At 38.1% G+C, this 20,145-nt stretch overlaps 1 protein-coding gene across 5 annotated transcripts in view; it reads right to left on the bottom strand.

The window, feature by feature from the left end:
• Positions 1 to 20,145, bottom strand: part of PTPRD (protein tyrosine phosphatase receptor type D) — a 470,419-nt gene that overhangs the window by 69,502 nt on the left and 380,772 nt on the right. For all 5 annotated transcript variants that reach the window (XM_016223581.2, XM_016223577.2, XM_087822669.1 and 2 more), the window contains one exon: positions 3,894 to 4,017. In XM_016223581.2, coding sequence (XP_016079067.1) covers positions 3,894 to 4,017 — 124 coding nt within the window. The remainder of the gene's footprint in view (positions 1 to 3,893; positions 4,018 to 20,145) is intronic.

The raw sequence follows: 20,145 nt of genomic DNA, 5'->3' as shown, positions 1-20,145 counted from the left end.
GATAATCTTATCTGTAACTTCTTGTCTTTGTTGTTTAATTAAAAAGTAGAATTTTAATTTTTGCTTTAGATTTAGACCTGGCCAACAATTTAAAAAATTCCATGTCAATATGGCTTTTAAATTGAAACGTTAATTATAATTCTACTAACAGAAATACAGAACTATCAGCCATGAAGAGTAATTAGAATAAAGAAACCCAAACCCCTTTTATCTAGGACTATAATAATCAGATTGAATTTTTGCTATTTAGGAGGCATGACAATAACTAATGTGCCACTCGTTGATATTCCTTGGTTTATGGGAAGTTGAAGATATGTAAAAAGATAGTTGAGGTCAGAAGATCGCCTCTGCGACCAGTTAGGGATAGATGTACACTTCACCTTCTGCAATTGTAGGACTTTGATGAATCTGAATCACAGGTGATTCCCCACATTGTGTCACTGCCTTATATTAGTTATGCCATGAAGTGGGAAACAAAACACTAACATGTAATATTTGTGCCCTCCACAGGTTAATGCCCAGTCATAAAAGGGATTTTTAGATCAAAAGTGAAGGCTGGGAGTTTGGATTCATGCTAAGTTACTCAGTCACAGTCACAACCTGTGTCAGGAGGAAATCGGCATGAGTGATGTGGGCTAAGGAAGCCCAGGTCAAGGGGTCAGAAGAGTCCAATTCTAATTCGAGGTATATTTCTTACACACTGTGACTCAGGACCAATTTTCCTCCTGAGCTTACATTTTCTCATTTCTACTTTAATAAAAATATACTTTCTGGACAACTTTGGATTCTATAAGATTAGGCATAATTTATGTATTATCTTATGCACATATACATATTAATTTCCATTTAGTCAATCTTTGAAACATTTATCTTAAGTCATTATAATAAAACCTATCACATCTCTTCCTCAGGAATTACTATTTTCTCTTAAAAACCATTTAAACATGGAGGGGATCCCAACAAATGGTAACTGGATTAGTAAAAAAATTCAATTGTGTTCCCATATTGCTTAACCTAAAACTTAACAATTGTAAGTATTTTGCAGTTAGGACTCTCATGAATTTATTCTGCATTTTCCCAGAATAAATAAAATGAGCATAATTTGGAACCATGCCCTAAAGTGTCACTATTTTCAAGGAGCTCAGTCAGCACAATGGTGCCCATCAGAACTTCTGATTTTTAAAGAATGTTTCCCCTGCCATCTCGGAATGACAGTAGTGGAAATGTTTAGTACTATTAAACAAAGATAAAGACAATACAAATCACTGTGGCAACTTCTACTTTTTTCTTTAATGTCTGTCCAGCAACTCTGCAAAGTAATAGGAAGAGAGTGGCCAGGACCACTGAGAGAACAAGATTGCACAAGATATAACCTGCACCGAACTCTTTCAAGTTATTGCCACAGGAACTCAAAATAGGCACGTTACATTTTATAAACTGTGCATGAAGTCACTTAACATTTTAACACATGTGAAAAATCTGGCTTTGTGCTATCAAAGCTTCCTTTATAGCAGAAACCTCCGCCAGTGGTGCTGTGGTTCCAGGTGCCAGCATTTTCTCTCTGTGCTTAAGAACAGGATGATGGCTTTGCCCCTGAAATATCTGCTGGGTAGAGCTTACTCTAAGGTGAAATGCTGTGCATGGTTGTAATCTAGATTAAAGCTCTCTGCATAGCCCATAAACTTCCATCAAATGCTTCCAACCTTTTGCATAACACTCAAAATGGAAAGGCTTTGGTTTCTAGGTCAGCTCTAGATTTAGCATGTGTATTTGTGGGCACAGTTTTGGCAGGTTTTAGTTGGCTTCCAGTGCTTTGACTTTTATACTGTAAAGATAGCATAGGAATGAAATGTACATAGTTTCCAACTATCAAATAAAGGTACACGGAGGACTATTCCTGTATTTTTGACATCCCTTACAGTTAAGATGGTGGAAAATAAGAGGTTAAGGAAAACAACGGCAAAGTGGGCAAAAGCACAGGGAAGCGGTAGTGCTGACTGACCTCATTCTGAGCGAAAACGTTACAATACGGCAAGGGCACACTGACAAGTTCTCCAGCCAAAGACCAAGCCAAATGCGTTCTCGATTTACAGTCATTTATTTTATTTCTATAATTTATCTTACTTCAGTAATGAGAAAAAGATTTCTCTATTTGTGCCTTGGTTTAGTTTCTCATTTACTATGGTGATGATTTAAGAGACTTGAGACAAAACACTGCTATTTCTTTTTTTTTACATTTAAAAATAGGAAATAGAGATACATTTTAACTCTATATGCTAATCACCCCAATTACGGTTTCTAAACTGGACTTGAAAGAACAATGACCTGTTTGACACTACCCTGCTTGGACTAGCATTGGCAAAACTTTGATACACCCGATCAATTTTTTTCCAGCGCAGTAAAAGGCTAACCCTTGAACATCCCTATCCGGTTGCCTCAAAAAGATATTGACATTTTTCCAACATCAAAAATAATATTGTGAAGATTTGATGAAATATATCTATGACACATAACACCATTCTGAGGAAAGGGGTTGCAGATAAGGGGCCTGCTGAAATGCTGAAAGATCATTCCCATTCCCCTAAAACTAGAAATATAATGGTTGCCTTTGGTGCTTACTGGGAAAGCTTTTAAACAGAGTCTCACTTTCTTTTTTTTCTTTTTTTAAATTTTTTAAAAAATATATCTTTATTGATTTCAGAGAGAGGAAGGGAGAGAGATAGAAACATCAATGATGAGAGAGTCATTGATCGAGCCCGCAACCCAGGCATGTGCCCTGACCGGGAATCGAACCCTGATCGCCTGGATCCTAGGTCAACGCTCAACCACTGAGCCACGAGCAGCTGGGCTAGAGTCTCACTTTTAAATGAACTCTGGGTACGAAGGAGGCAGGTAGGGCTTGGTCAGAGTTACGAGATAAAGTGGTGATGATCACAGATTTCAGAAGCAGAGAAAAGGGAAAGATACTTGAATAACTAGAGATGAAAATGTTTGAAATGTAAGGCTCTCAAAGGGACTGGGTCTGAAGCTGGTATTATTTAATGTTTTATAAAAACCTGGAAGAGGGTAAGCAGTAAACTTTCAAGTCCAAAAAGGCTACAAAGTGCCAGCGAGAATGTACATGGGATGTGGCACTTGGCGGACCAGCTTTGCTGCCGCCACAGAGGGACGGATTTAAGTGACATTGTAAACTACTTTGAGGCCAGTAATCCAATTTGCCACCACGGCCCAAAACACCAACAGAATGCTGAGTGTTGAACATGAGCTTCTAATTGTTTCTGAAATGCCATGTGAGAAGGTTTTAGTATTGGAAAGGGAACCAAGGAAAATACTTCCCTCACGAATCATTAAGAGAGCCAGGTATATCTGAGGAGTCATTTTCCTTTTAGGAGCAATCATTCCCTCCGGAGTGTGCTCCTTACTACAACTGGGAGAGAGATTACCAAGCAGGCCACAAAGCAGATGCACCCAGACATTTCCAATGTGCTTAATTTGTATTAACCACCAACCACATCGCCCACCCCTAACCTTCAGACAGGCCCCAGTGGCTATCCACATTTATTTACAAACAACTCCCCTGCCCATTTTTAAACAACAGTTAATGGACATCTCCTAACAATCACCTTTTAATTCCTAACCATCAGTAACCCACAGTAAACGGGCAACCCCAAATTGCTTCCCTTACATAAACATCAACTACATAATCAAGTCTTTCATTTAGGGTGGAGGCAAAAGGGTCAGGAGGGACGATTTTATGGTCCTTGCATGAGGGTGGGCCACGGTGGGCCTGCGGATGGGAGATTTGCATGAGAAAGAAAAACTGTATTTAAAACTCTATTTTCATGCACATATATAAACACATGGAAATAAAGGCATAAACAGCGCTCCCTTACCTTCTATTGCCGACAGGAGAACCCGGGAATGGTCGTACGCGATCACGTTCGCGTATCTATTCTTTGGCTTGTTTACTTCCAAGTTTGAATGTTCCCACGTGAACTGCTGGCCAGGGTCAATGGACTTGAAAAGCAAAACAGCACACACACAAAATCAATACCGAGTAACACTGGATTGTAGGCATTTATCACAAGAAACGAACATGATTTAAAAACTCTGAAGCCACACTTCGTCAGGACGATCCTAGCCGTGAAGCTGAGCGTGGACGTAACCAGAGTAACACGAAATGATTTATCACAGTAAAAAACAGGGATAGTTACCAACATTGTTTCAAATGAAAATCAATACAGATGTTCTGCTACTATTGGAAAGGCGGGTTTTATTATTATTATTACTGTTTCACTTTTCCATTTTCTCTCTCTGCCGCTGTCGTTTACAAGTTACCTCGGTTCAATATTCCTTCCAGTTCTGTGAACATCATTTTATCTTGTTTACTCTCCCCTCTTCTTTCCTATTTGGACCTAACCTCGATTTTTAAATTGGTATTTCACTGGCTTCACTGGGCACGGGCTTTACTGTTCTTTCTTCACCTGCAGGCCTACATCTTGCTGGCAACTCAAACTTTTGTTTCTCCATTACGCATCATGACCAGTGTCACCAGGCAATTTGCACAATTCAGTTAAGGATACTGGGGAGGGGGAGGGACGGGGTGGAATGGGTCACTGAGGAGAAAAAGGGACCTCTGTAATATTTTAAACAACAAAAAAATAAAAAAATAAAAAAAGAATAACGGTAAAGAAGGGAAGTCACTTGCATGTAGTCATCATCTTAGGCAGAGCATTAACTTATAATCCAGCACCGGTAGCATATAATTGCTTTTCTGTTTATATTACGTTCCCTGTTTATCATTATGGGTCATCATGTTTACAGAGTTCGATTCATTTTACATTTTAACTTATTCTGATTTTTTATTGCTTTTCCTTGATGCCTTTGTTCAACAACTTGCTCAAAAATCTAAAATAAATATTGCAGGTATAAAATAATATGTTTTTATTTATTTATTTATTATTTATTTATTTATTTATTTATTTATTTATTTATTTATTTATTAAATATATCTTTATTGATTTCAGAGAGAGGAAAGGAGAGGGGGAGAGAGAGAGACATCAATGATGAGAGAGTCATTGATCGAGCCCACGACCTGGGCATGTGCCCAATCGCCTGGATCCTAGGTCAACGCTCAACCACTGAGCCACGCCCGGCTGGGGCCAATATGTTATTTTTATACTTAAAGTAAAATCATTATTTTGAGACTAAATCCAGGCTTTGATTATAAAATCTTGGGGGACTTTTTACTTTCCTGCAATGTTATGGAAATCAAGACATCTTTTATAGGATACCAACTTTTTTAAATACTTATAATTTCATGGCATATGGAAACACGAGTTCAGTAATTATATAAACATGGATTTAAATGCTCAAAATGAAGTTTTCAGAAATAATGATAAATTAGGTTACGTAGAGGTGATACTTTTTAAAAAGTAAAGATACTGTGTTATGTTAATATAAATTTTTAGCAGCAATTTTTGATGCTGAGTGTTTTCCATTCTTTCAAGTGTGTATGTAGAACTTGAAAGTAAAACATATCCAATGGCTGTTACAATATTAAAAATTCATACATTTTGTGTTAGAGGGATAGATAATAAAACTGCATGATACTAAAACTCACCAGTGTAAATAGCCTCTAAACATACTAAAATTCTCAGCATTACAGATTGCAGCCTCTAATTTACTGAGGATTTAAACCCCTTTTCCCTTCTGAGACTACCCTAATCTATATATAAACTAGTTGATCATTAAACAGTAGTCAGCAAAATAATTATCTATACCGTAGAGTCTAAAGAATGGTGTGATTAGGGGTCTTTCTAGTTGGTTCTGCCAAGGAAACTCACCATCTCCCCTGCAGAATGTACTCTCCAAGTATTCCATGAGCTAAAGGGAGCAGAGCATTCAAATGTCTGGGTAGAAGCCTTTAGGTGAACCCTGAACTCTCACATAGAACATCTCCAGTCAGTGACCGGGACAGTCCCCAGCAGACCGTCCCACTGCTGCTCCCTACATCCAGTCCTTCAGTATCTGGTGTCTGACTGGAATCCCTCCTCTAATCTCTCACTCCAACTCACTCTTAACACCAAAGCAGTCTTTCTTAAGCACAACCCCAGGCAGGTTAGGTCCCTGTTTAAGAACATCCAGGGGCTCTGGGTGACCTATAGTCTAAATTCTGATGTTCTTGGATACAGTCCTATCTATACATTTTTAGTTATCTTTGCCTGAATCTATGCTCCCCAAATTGTAATTCGTTGATCCCAAATAAATGCTTGTTTCCTCTCATTTTGGCTTTTTCACTAGAGGTTAACAGTTTAAAAACTGGTAATGGAAACATGAGTTGTACATCGCATATGTTAATACACTTATGCTTAAAATACGACCCATGAGAAGACCCGTAACAGGATAATTATAATAATAGCTGCCAGGGAGTTATGTTTTTTATGCAGTAGACTGTTTAATTTTCCCAAATGTCATGAGGTAGGCGGTGTTGTTTCTCCATTTTGCAGACAAGGAAACTGAAGTAAATAAAGATTAATTCAGTGAATCTTTCTGAAGGCCGCCTCTGTGGCAGGCACTGTGCGATTTGGTGGTAATCTGCTCATACATCTAGAATCACACATTTACCCTTAAACCCAGGTCTCCATCATTGCAAAGCCCAGCTGATGATTAATAGCTGGTAATCACCAAACCATGGTGCTCCTTAACTATTAAAGGGGGTCGCTGCAAAATGGAGAAGCCTCACATATGAAACACACCCCAACATAGCTATCCTTTATCTCGCCAGCCCGAATGCTGTTTCTCCCCAGCTGATCATCCCGTGTCATTCCGGGGGGGGGGGGGGGGGGGGGGCGGGCGACGAGTTACATAAGAAATCAAGTTTTAAAAATGAGGCTGGCTCCACATGGGTGATAAAACAGATGGGATGCAGCTTACATTTGTGCTCGTTTCATACGGATCAAACAGGCATTGATTAAATAATGCTGACTTGTCTTTGTGCAACACACACGCATCCATCTGTATCTATCCATCTGACCGAGCATTTAACAACACGCAGCACAGGTCATTATTTTGGAGCTTGTCAGGATGCTGAGAGGAGTCAACTCAGTCAAGAGAAATGAGCTACTAGTAGGTAAAGTTTAAGATCTTTTGTATTCAGAAATAAAAAACATGGTTGAGGAAAATCAAATTTCAATTATCCATGTTAATGAGGCAAAGATATCATGGACGAATACAACCCTAATTCTCAAAACCCCCTTCCAGGCTTTTCTTAGTGCTATGAGGGCACAGTTGCTCTGCCTCTTTGTTTCCTGGCTTTTCTTGCCAAGGTCCTCTCACCGAACAATAAAATGAGCAACATGGAGAAAAAGCAACACAGGTCTTGAATGACAGAGAAGCTGATTTCCACTTCAACATTGTATTTTTGGCCAGCCCATCATGACTATGTATCTTCCTATTATAAAGTTAAATGGGGCCACCCCAATATTATTAACATTTTTTGAAACAGGCCCCCTTGTTCCTAACGAAGTCGACGTCTTCCTGCTGTTGGCATTGGGTTTCCCCCAGCTCGACTCTCAGGTCCCTCTGCTCACCCTTCTGGCTCTGTTTACCCAAACGACGTTCAGTAGGACACTCCCTCCTTCCCAGCACTCAATCCAAACTTCCAGAGCAGGAATCTTCGCCATGTCTTTTCTAGCCTCCACTGGGGAATTTTATAAGTTGGAAATAAAGAAAACTAGGTATTTTTTCAACCAGAAGTTGATTAATAACCTTTAAAAAAAACTGTGAAATTTATTACGTTGTCGCAGAATTCATAAACAGGAATGCTATTCATCAGATTTCCCTTTGTCTTTCAAGCCAGTCAACAAATTCCTTGAAAGGCAGGTACCCGATAAACACTATGTAGCATCTAAAACTTTATCAAGATGCTAAACCACTTAACATTGCTGCCCTGTCTGCACACTTGGCCATGTGGCCCTTGACACACACACATACACACACACACCACACCCCCCCCCCCCCCGTAGCTGTTGACTGAATCAGTCTAATGTTAACAATCAGCCCAATGGCAATAGCTTTGCCTTATAGAAAAAAACAATGACCGAATAGAAAGAAAACCTATGACTTAGAAGAGAAAGGGAAAACCTCAAGTAGACACTTGCTAATATCAAATACTCTGTATTTATGTAGTCTTTAACATGATGCTTCAAAAGTTCTAATTCTTTTTTTAAATCAACTAGAACTTTGTCTTCAAATAGGTAAGTGGGGTAAAAAGATACACATAACTGACTGATTTATCATCTTTCATTATATTCTTGATAAAAATAATTAAAATATTTACATTCAATAATTATAGTAACACTTATGTCACATTTACTGTGGGTTTTTCTCGTGTGTGTGCTTCAAGTGTGTTAATTCATTTTATCTTATAAAAACCCTAGAAGTAGTTACCATTATTATCACAATTATGTAGATTAGGAAACCGGGGTGCAGAGAAGAATAAATAACTCAGGGTCAAAATCTAGTAGAAGGAGGAGCCAGGTTTGGGGACCAGGCATACTGTTCCCCAAGTCTGAGTGCCTAACTGCCATGCTGTGCTTGCTCTCTGGCCAAGCTGGAGAAGGTTCCTTGAGTGTTTTACACATGCCTTCCAATTGTTCTCTTGAAACAACACAAGAAGGCTGGGAACAAAAATCTCTATAAACTCAAAACGAGAGAATGTTTATAAATCTGTGCATCAACTTATAGCCATTGAGTAAAATTACACACATGAAACAGTGGCCTTTTTTTTTTTTTTTTTAAAAAAAGCTCAAGTCATCATCTTAAAGCCAAGTCTTTTAAGTATGGTTCTGCAAAATTTCGAATTCTCTGCCCAGAAAAAAAAAAAAAATTCACATGTATAAAACATCACACAATACCAGTTGCTGTGTGTTCTACTTCCCTTCACCCCACCAAGAGAAAAACCTCAAAATATTCCCGTTAGAAACTCATCAAAGAGGAACCACAAAAAAGATACATCCTGTTTCTGTGTGTGTTTTAAAACAACTAACAGAAATGTAATTACAAAGAAGAAATAGACCAGCTACTTGACTAGCCAAACTATGGGTCAGACTAACCAGCCCTCTCACAGGGAACTGAACTTTCGATGACATTACCCTCCCGAGAAATACTATCTTTCCGCACAGCTCCCCAGCAGCGGGCTCATTTTGTCCTTGGAGTGGTTTCCCCCCAAATATTCTGAAATGCCCTCTGAGGTTTGGAAGAGCAATGTGCCACTGAGTGTGCATTTCTGCAATGAAGCCTTTTTCCATTCTTTCCTTGACACTCCCCCACCCCGTTCGAAAACGGTCAATTAATATGTATCTGTTTGCAAAAGACCCACGTTTGTGTAGCTGGGAAGGGCTGTGTTTTGCACAATTAGCAGAAGCCTGCAATTGGCATAATTAGTACTTTCTTCAAAGAGCAGCGCATGGATTCAGTTGAGCCGGATGGTGCTTTAGATGCTGGGAAGTAAGGAGACAGCAGCCTGGCGGCCAGAGCCCGGGGAGCTGGCCCTCTCGGCCGGGCCAGCTTGGGCGGACCTGTGACTTGGGTCTGCTCGCTCTGTGCTTCTCTTTCCTATTAATGCCATTCCCGTGTCAGGTTTGTGCCCTTATTTTCTCTTATCTCCTTTTATCCAACCCGTCACCCACATCTCCTAAATCTTTCCTTCTAAAAACACGTCTGACGCAGGTCACCATTAGAATCAGGAGGATTGAAATAGAGATTTTTCAGGATTCTCGGTGCTAACTAATAAGTGGGTAGGGGGCTCTCTACCTTTACCAGTAGAAAGGTGGTACAATTTACAAGTGATAAAACTGCGTCAACTTTATATGTTGCCTAAGGGTTTGATTTGAAATTATTATAACATACTATGTAATAGGTATTTATAGAAAGTTGCTTAAAGCAATAAGTTATTTATGTACATTATTAGAGTTGATACCCAGAGAACTAAAGAGGAGAAACTGTGCTCACAGCGAAGCATCCGGCCATATGTGAGGTAAGTATTTCCGGCGACCCTTCGATAAACATTTTCTTCTAAATCATATCTTAGCACTAAGGATGAGTTAGCTTATTTCTCTGAGGATACTACTTACTCCTAGAAGTACGTTTAACGTATCCTAATTTACCATGGATTCAAAATGATACAAAACAATAACAACTCCACCACAAACACTGGATTGTTTATAACTCAGTAGGAAAATGCTACCTGATCCCTAGAATGCAGATAAGCTATTTCACTGCTTTATACTTGTGAGTGTGGAAAATATTATTTTTGAGAGATCCTTTCAAATAAGCGTTTAAAAAAGAAGAGTAAACTTTAAGCTCTAAAGATTTAAAAGCCCAGGTTTTTTACTAAACTCTCTTTTATATGCCCCAACATTTTCCTGGATGCTACACCCAAAGCAGAACAGACATTCCTAGTTCCCAAAGATAGTGGTTCTAGAGGAATGACAACAGTGATTCCTTTTGATTCTAAAGTCCTAGTTTTAGCTATTTATCTCCTACATCAAATTAAAGTGAATAAAATGGATAGACAGAATTATAGTTGATGTTCTTAAACACTAGAGCTTCACAGAGAATCATCTTACAAATATAATTCACAAACGAGGATTTCTGATGTTATTTGGAAAAACAAAAGGAATTACAATTTTTCCAGACAGTTTGGGTCAAAAAATATCATTAGAAATGTATCATCTTTCTATGACTAAAGAGAGAAAACGTTGACTGAATTGGTAGAAAGCAATTGCAATGTCCATTAAAAGAATGATGTGTGGGTAAAAAATAAAATTATTAAGTGCAATTGACGTGCAGCGTTTAACTGAATAATTCACAATGGAATCTTTTCTTTTCCATAAATAACAGGGCACTAGTTTTTGGCACCAAATTAACAAGATGAGAGCATTAATTCCTCACCACTCTTTTAAGAGAAATTTCTAACCTAATTTTAAAACATTCTATTTTTTCCCTTATTTTGTACATTGTTATCACTAAAAGATTGGTAGATGTTTTACTTTCTCCTGCCTCTACTCACTGACTTGTGACAATCTTGGCAGCCAGGGAATGTCTGCTTTCTCCCTGACGCTAACTGTACCTTCTTTGACACTGAAGCGTAAAATCGGGGCAATTGCCCAGTTAATTTAGGCAAAAGAAATCCATTTCTGCCCTTCTACATGTTATGTAACAACATGACCATCAGGTGCCAAATCGGCAGAGACACTTTTTTTGGCAGAGATGATAACAACAACAACAAGAGAAGAAAACACACCCCAAAACAAAAACAAAAATCAAAACCCCACAAGCAGCCACATGTAATTCTCAATGTTTCCGTTTCATTTGATACTGAGTGCAAAAGTAGATTAAAAGGGAAAATCAATTGATAAATGAATTGCTTGGCTTCATAACTGTTGTGTGGCTCCTATTACAACAGCAGTTTATAAACAACAGTATTAGGAAAATAGGGAAGGTAAATCAGCCTCTTGATCTGTGAAAGTTTAAGGTTGAGATTTAACTGATAACATTATTCTTTATCAAATGTGGAAATTTCTAACCTAATTTTAAAACACTCTATTTCCCCCCCTTATTTCACTTTGCATCCTGTAGACAGATATATTTTAGGTTTTTAGCACCGCTTTGCCAGCCATTTAATAAAACATTTAATAAAACATTTCTTTGTTAAATCTTTGTTTCTTTTCCCATATTTATTTTCAGATATGAGAGGAAAAACAGATAAATGTTCAAACTGAAATATGTATGAACACATTTTTGTTAATGTTCAGTAAAAGCCTTTCATATCTTTTTCCTGGTTTTGAAAAATAAGAATTCTGCATCTGAAATGAATGAGAAAACATGACGCCTCTTTCAAGTCTGTGATACAATACAGAAAATCCAAAATAATCACTTAAAAACTCTTCCACCTCATCCCATCCCCATGTATATTTAGTGCAACTATCTAGTTGAAACACATGGGTTTCCATATGTGTCTTTTGGGCACAATATATATATGTCAAGAACCCCTTGCTATTATCATTGTCCCTTACAGGTACACTGCACTGAATATAGGCTTCTAACGACACACAGAGATAGACCATTTATCATCTAAAGTGTCATGTATATTTTCTTTATTTTTTCATGTGACAAACTAGAAAGGCTAGAAAAAACTAATAGGATCTAACATTTTGTAGTTTAATTTCTTTCCAAACTAAAAGATTAATTTACTCTGTTTAAAATGTACGCTGGCTTTATAATATAAAATTAAAGCCTATTCCAGGTAAAATGTATTACAAAAATGCCACTAAATTGATAATTTTATATATTAGGCCTTTGGAAAAAACTGGAATCACCTGAGAATATCACTACAGGGATTGTAATTTTTCTGATGTTGTACAGTAAGTGTTTAGCATATAGTGGATTTCAAAATGTTTTTGTAGAATGAGTGACAAATGCATGAAAGGTAGGATATATGGCAACAAAGACTTTACCCCAGGACCTTAGAAATAGTTAAACAAGTTTCCCCTCTGAAGATGTGACTATAAAGTGAACACGCATTAAAACAGAACAGAGATATGTAAAACCATTTTCAATAAACAGAATGGCTCCCAGGCTCACACTTGGCTGTAACCCTTGACTTTGGCACCCTTGAAGCGTATTAGGGTTCGCACCGATGCTTTCCTGAGTGGTGTTTGGGGTTATGGGGTGCTGGATGCAGCAGCAGTCAGCTGCCAAAGCTGGATGAGAGACCAAGGTGGGGTAGAGGGTTGGGGAGCAGACAGGGTCAGGAGCCAGACAATCAAAGCAAATTTGGTGAAATCATAGCATCTCTGAGAAAACCAAACCAAACCAAAAAAAACCACCACACACACCTGACCGAATGCTTCCACCTGCTGCTGTTCTGAGCTGTTTACGCGCATTAACTCCTTTTACCCTCAGGACAGCTAAAATGAATTTTAAACTGTTATCACCTATTCTTGCGGAGAAGAAGAGAACACTGAGGCACAAAGGAAGCTGCTTGCTCGAGGTCACACCACCAGGGAGTGGCAGAGCCGGGATGTGAAGCCAGGCTCTCCCGCTTCAGAGTCGGCACCTGCAGTGGCCACACTCTCCGTGTGTGAAGCGCCCCCCTCGTCCTCCCCCCCATGCTCTCGATGGCCTCAGGTCTCCAGAGAGGTGGTGGGTTCCTGGAGCCGGGCAAGCAGTACTTTGGGTGACTGATCTCAGGGCAACTGTTGCACATCCACTCACTCAGCTGAAGTGCCATTCGATGGCTGCATGCCAGGTGAGAATTCTATATAGACCATATTACCAAATTTTCTGAACAGCAGTATGTGTTTGCACAATTCATTAACCATTTTGAAACAGCGGTGTTTCTTCCTTCATTTTTTTTGTTTAACAATCGTGCCCCTCAAGGCCGCTGTAAGGGGAGGTGTGAGGAGAGGGAAAGGGCCCAGATCAGACGGAAGGATCAGAAGCCCAGGAGGAATCTGGTATAGGCTGGCTTTGGGTTTGGGGGGTGGCTTACATCCCAGTTTACATTTGCTATCCCAGTTTACTTATTAAAGGACCATCTCTCACTCTCCAAGTGTCCAGTCTGGGCAATAAATTGTCCGGTTAGGGCAGGCTCTAACTTCCTCATATCCACATACCTTGGTGAGCTTATGATACAGCGTCATAGCCGTCACAGCCAGCTGAGTATGTACATGTGGAAAGAGAGAGATGGACAGATGGCAGGCGCTGTGAAGTGCTGAGGTCACGTACACACTCTATCACCTGGACAGGTAGGCGGGGAAAGGTAAAGAGCAAGTTCTGCAGAAAGACACTTGATTCTACTTATCTCCTCTGCTGATGTAAGAGTGAAAAATTAAAGCCCGAATGAGGGAAGGTGGCTGGCCTGACCAATGATTCACCCTTGTTTGACTTTTCTATGTGCTGCAAAGATGAGAGAAAAAGGAAGAGACCAGAACATGTGATCTTAACACGCATTTCCCCTGCATACTACTAAACCATCCGTTTAGCCTATTCAATTATAACTGTTTTCCTTCTTCGTGATAAAGGATGGGGGGAATATACGGGTACATATGGATTGCGTGTGTTCAGTTGTGAAGGAAAAGTATAATGCTAAATAGCTGATCTTATCCTTCTATAGAAATAATTTTATTCTTTTTTCATTCTATAAAAATAATTTTAATATATTTTTTGTCTAATATACTTTATAATATTTAAAAAATATTAACAATTAGGTATAATTATGCTATAATTTCTTTCCTTTTTAGTTGCTCTGGAAATGGAACCTTAGAGTTATTCTATTGCTTGAGTATTACACAATTCAACCATCATACATGTCTTCAAATATAGTATGTTCTAAATTATTGGAACATATATCAACACTTCTTTAAAGAAATCTACCTTCAGCAACATATCTAAAGGAAGGAGGAAAGAAAGTAAGTCATAGACACCTAAGAAATGAAGGATCAGAAGGATAATGACCATGGTTATCTGGGCCTCTAGGAAGATGGTGGCATCAGTCATCACAGCTTGATGCAATGGCCATTAAGATCACACAACTGCTGAAAGTGAGAACACAGTTACCTCCAAGTTTACAATACTAAGGATCAGATTCTGGAGTAAAATGACTTATCAAGGTACTTTTCTGGGGTGGAGGCCTGGCTTGGGGTCACTTTTTCTTCCCCATCTGACTCACAGTCATCCCACAAGGCACCTTCTTCAAACTAAGCTGGTCGTGAATTCATCATCTTCCTGGAGTTAGACTTCGGACATACTCTCGGGCACTAAACTCTGTCTAAAAGCTCTGAAAGTAAAAACCATGTCTTTCTCCTGGACAAGTGCATAAGATAGTCACTGTAGATTTATTTACAAAAGTGAAGAATTTATGAAATAACCTTAACATAAGAGGAGACTGGTTAAATGACTTACAGTGAAAAAAGTATGAACTATGGAAACTGCTATGTACCTACTCACATAAATATGTTCACTTATACATTTTTTTTTTTTTTTTTTCTTTTAGAGAGGCAGAAACATCGATGAGAGAGAAACATTACTCAACTGCCTCCTGCATGTCCCCTACCGGGGATTGAACCTGCAGCCAGGGAATGTGTTCTGACCGTGAACTGAACCAGTAATGTCTTGGTTCATGAGTCAGTGCTGAACCACCGAGCAACACCGGCTGGGCCACTTTTAAGTAAAAAAATTATAAAGCAGTACTATTGTTAAAATATATACATATACACACACATACTGCATGCATATATATATGTGTGTGTATATATATATATAAACATAATACATTATGTAGATGCAAATATATATAAACATAAACATATACATGACCTAGATTATATATCAATGCTGCCAGCACTTATCTCTGGGATGTGGGTATTGATAATGTTAATTAAGCAAGAAGGCCACTAGACTGAGGTGTCTCTAATGCTATGGTGGCTCATAAGAAAATAAAAATCTAAGCCTGTAAATGTAAATACCTCAAGGTACAACCAATCATAAACAGCCAATTAGGCATTAAGCTATAGCTAATTCAATGATTTCTTTTCTTTGCTTCTGCAGTTTCTCTATAAAAGTCTTTTGCCCGGCTGCTGTCATGGGCCGGCTCCTAACCTCTTCCAGTTTGGAGATGCCTGATTCTAATTAAGTTTTGCTCAAATAAACTCGCAAAAACTTAAATATGCCTGTTTACCTTTTAACAATAATTATTTCAACACTTCATGTTTGCTATCTGTATTCTTTAATTTTTCAATTTGTGAACATTTACTACTTTCCAAAATTTGTGAACAATTTACTAGTTTTACTAATTCTACTTTTGTCTCATATTATGTTATTCTGTCTTGTTTCCTATACTGAGATCAAGTTCTTTAAAGTGGAGAAGGGGGTGGCAGCACACATTTTACCTCGTCTTATGTTAGAGGCAGATAATAGGGCTCGACACTCTGGAGGGGAGTTTGTAAAATCCATGTCAAGTTTTTCAGCTGGCTTCTATGGTCATCAATGGAGATGAAACTCAGTATAGAATTATGACCAAAATAAAACACTGAAAGGGTGAACACAAAATTAGATTTTTCTCCCTCTAACCTGAACAAAGAATGGCACTGAGAAGTTATGTCAAATTACTTCTGATTTTGATGATAATGATAATGCTTAGTAACCATCATTATACACTCAATCTCAATGTAATTCTTCAAACAAATGGAGGTAGACACTGTTATCTTCATATTACAAATAAAGAGAGTGGGGCTTAGAGGAGTTAAGGCACTTTCCGTAGTCACCCTGGCAGGCCACAAAGTAGGGAAGCCGAAATATGAATCCAGAGTGTTGTGACTTTTGAAGTCTGAGCTCTTAACTACCACACTCTACTTCCTATCTGTAAGTTATAACTCCAAATTTACTATCATGAAGTTCCATTCTTTATTACAAAACTGCGGACAGTAAGGAAAACAGATTAAATACCAGATGTCTCTGTCAGTTTGGTTTAAAGGTAAATTCATCTCACAGTACTTTTCACTTGCAAATTTTTGGAAGATGAAAGGGCTGCTAGAGTTTTCTATATTGTTAGATTTGAACATAATTCTTATCAAATTAAAAAGAGTGGCATCTGAAGTATAATCTCTACCCCATATAATTAGAAACGAAAACACAGGATTTCAATCTCTCCCCTTTCTACCCTCCCAACCACCCTCCCTCTCTCACTCACACCCACAGATTGTGCAGAGAGAAAGCTGATAGACGTTCATTCCTTAGAAATGAACAGCCACAGCGGAACAAAGGGGAGAGGAGTATTGGCAAAAACTACTGAGAATGGTGAGAGACCAATAACTCATGAATAACAAGTCTGCATAAACAGTTTTAATGACTATTCTAATGGTTTAATGGATGGCACTTTAATAGGATTTCTAGTACAATCCTGAAAGCTTGTCTTCAATAAATCTGTCATTAACAAAGAAGTGGATTGCTTCCGCACATGACCATAGTCTACTGAACTCTACACGCACAAAAATTATAGCAGCTGTCATCCTACATTACCATCGTTGTCACAAGTATTCTGGTTAACTACTGTGAGAGGAAGAGGTGTATTTATACTAAGAGGATTCAGCAGAAATTAAACAAAATACTACAGAAACTGCCATGTGTATCAAGACAAAAGTAGAAACAGTAGCTGGAATCCAAACACAGGAGTATGTAAACATGAAAACTTAAAGATTCGCTGGCATTGTCTTTGAAATAAGATACTGAATTATTTGGGTAATTAATTTATGAAATCCTATAGCCCTGATTCTACTTTTGTCTCATATTACTTTATTCTGTCTTGTTTCTGATACTGAGTTCAAGTTGTTTAAAGTCAGGATTAACACGCTGTGTTTCTCAGTGTGCACACCAAGTGAATCAATATGCTGGATTCGTTATAAACAGTCCAGTGGATTAGCCTACATTCTAGCCCTTGGCTCAGTTTGTCCGTCCACGTCAGAGGTTCTCAATTCCTCAATTCTGACTTTTCACATTGGAACACCGCTTGTCTGGAGAGCACCTTCGGATCCTTTCTGTCTTTCTAAACCCTACCTTTCTCTCGAGGTTCAGCTCAAATCTCGCTGTCCCAATCTGCCCCTGTCCCACACACTCACATGCACCGGCCACCATGCACTATAGGGTGGAGCATCCGCCAGGCAATTAGTTATGTTTAGATTCATAGCATGTCTTCTTTTAAAGTTGTTAAAATTCATTATTATAACTTTCTTTTGATAATTCTTCTTTTGATTATATAAAACACCTCTATTATTTAAAAAATTTTAAATTACAGTTTACATTCAATATTCCTTTGTTTTAGTTTCAGGCATACAACATACTGCTTAGACAATCATATACTTTACAAAGTGATCCCTCAGATATTTCCAGTACCATTTGGAAATTCTTAATTCCCCAGCTCTACTGTAAGTTCCTATACAAAATATAGTGTACTATGTATCTTTGTAGTCTGTGGGCTAGCCCAGTACAGGTGCAAGTAAAAATGTTGATGTAATTTTAACAATATCAGATTTTTGTCTGAATTTTTATGCAAGTCTTTTGAAATGGAGAACTATTTTTTTTTGTAATTATACTGTCACTTCCTGATTTAGAATGCCGAGTCTTAACATGTATCCAAAGATTTTGAACCTGAAGGTAAAAGACATGCATTCTTCAGAATATTCCCCATCAATTCTGATAGGTATAAATTCACTGACTTTACAGCAATCTCTATTGATTATCAAGACTACTGAAAATGCCCATTGCTTAAGCTACAGCTCATTAAAGTTGCACAAATTAAACAAAGCCTAGAGTAGGTTAAAGGAAAAAAATCTCTCTTCTCGGATCCAATTTTGGAAAAATATGACTCAACATACCCTTTCTAGGGGATCCGTATATACCTATTTATAAGTAATGTTACTGTAAAATTGGCTTTTTAAAAAAAGTATTATCAATCAAGCCATTCAGTGAAAGGAAGCAGCATTTGATGCTGGAAAAGAACTATATTTAAGTTCATTTAAAATACCTCTTGATTAAAAAAAAACATTAGATTATAGGCTCTGCTCTTTATAAGTCTTATTTAGTCCAATTTGAGGGTATGCTTTGATAATTTAACAAGGTGGCAAACAAAACACAAAGAAGCTAAATGATCTTATAAATAGTAGTATGGGTAAAGAAATAAACACAAAAACATTTTGTAATAACAAATGTACCCCTTTTTACCAACAGAGATATAAAATACAGGTAGGTTACCTAATCCACTGAATTATAAGGAAAGAAGAGAAGAGAGATCTGTATTACACTTTATCAACTCTTATTTCTTTCTGTAGGTACATATTTCATCCAGTTAGGGGAATTTGGTTGATATTACAACACAAAATGCTTGATAACTGTTCCCGAAGTTTAGAGAAACATTAAGAAGTTCTGCCATGGAAACATAATAAAGAACAAATGCTGTTCCTTAACCTTATTTGACATACATTCAAGTAACAGAATATGAGAAGGGAAATATGAGACTTCTCTATAAGGGGTCCAAAAACCTAAGAGTTAGAAGCATTTATTTTTCTGTCCAAGAAATTAGCAAATAGAGAGTCTGAAGAACAGATTTCAGATATCTGCTAGCACTCTAACTGGATTTCTAAATCCCTGAATTTACCGAATGTTAGAAAACAAAAAAAAGCACACGTCACGCCTCACATGGTGGATATAACAAACACAGGAAAAATCCTACTTGCTTTACATTGGAGGGAAACTCCTAGCCGCACGGTATTGGAATCCCGACAAAAATCCAGTTATCGCAGCTCTGGCCTAAAGTTTGGCTAAAACTCTGAAGGAACCTTTAGACTCAGAATTCAAGGGCAAAGATTATGTATTATTCATCTTTATACTCCCAGAGTCTAGAAAAGTACCTGGCACATAGTAAGAAGTCAGAAAATGTCTGCTGCATGAGACAAACTGAATATAAAGCTGGAAAAGGGAAAAAGACCTCTAAAGAAACAGGCAGTCATGTTTTGGGAAATTTTTTTAGAGGCAGCCAATATTTTTAGAATTGGCCTTTCATTGTTCTCAAGGAGATTTGGAAGAAATGAGCAGCTTTGTTTCACGGAGTTCATGTGTTTACTCCCTAACGAAAATTATAATCCTTGGTCTGTGGCATCACAATTGGTTGCTGTGGGAATGATTGTAGATCAAAAACAAAAAGATTATAACCCTTTTCAAGAGCAAATGAGTAGCAAGAGCAGATGAAGTCTTAAGGAAACAAAGATGTTCTTTTCATGCAAATATTTTTATGATAAAACTACAGAGAGATAAATACTGAAACTAGCGGTCTTTGTGCAACTTGCTGGCAGATTTTTAGCTTTGAGGAAAGATATTTCCCTCCAGAGTTGGCCTTGAGACACGAATACTCCAGATCGTTTTTCTTTACGGACGCTGGGAGAGCAGAAAAAGTGAGTTCTGCAACAAGGATTCTTATGCTGCTTTATTTCAGTCAGGGGTCTGAATGTCTTCTCTGTGTAGGCAATCACTGTCAGGATCCCTGACCCCCCTCACTGTCCTAACAACACATTGCCCAAGGGAGGTCAG

This window comes from Miniopterus natalensis, chromosome 12, assembly GCF_054644295.1.
Source record: "Miniopterus natalensis isolate mMinNat1 chromosome 12, mMinNat1.hap1, whole genome shotgun sequence".
Lineage (NCBI taxonomy): Eukaryota > Metazoa > Chordata > Mammalia > Chiroptera > Miniopteridae > Miniopterus > Miniopterus natalensis.
Note: the sequence above shows the minus strand (reverse complement) of the source record. Positions and strands in the feature narration are given on the sequence as shown.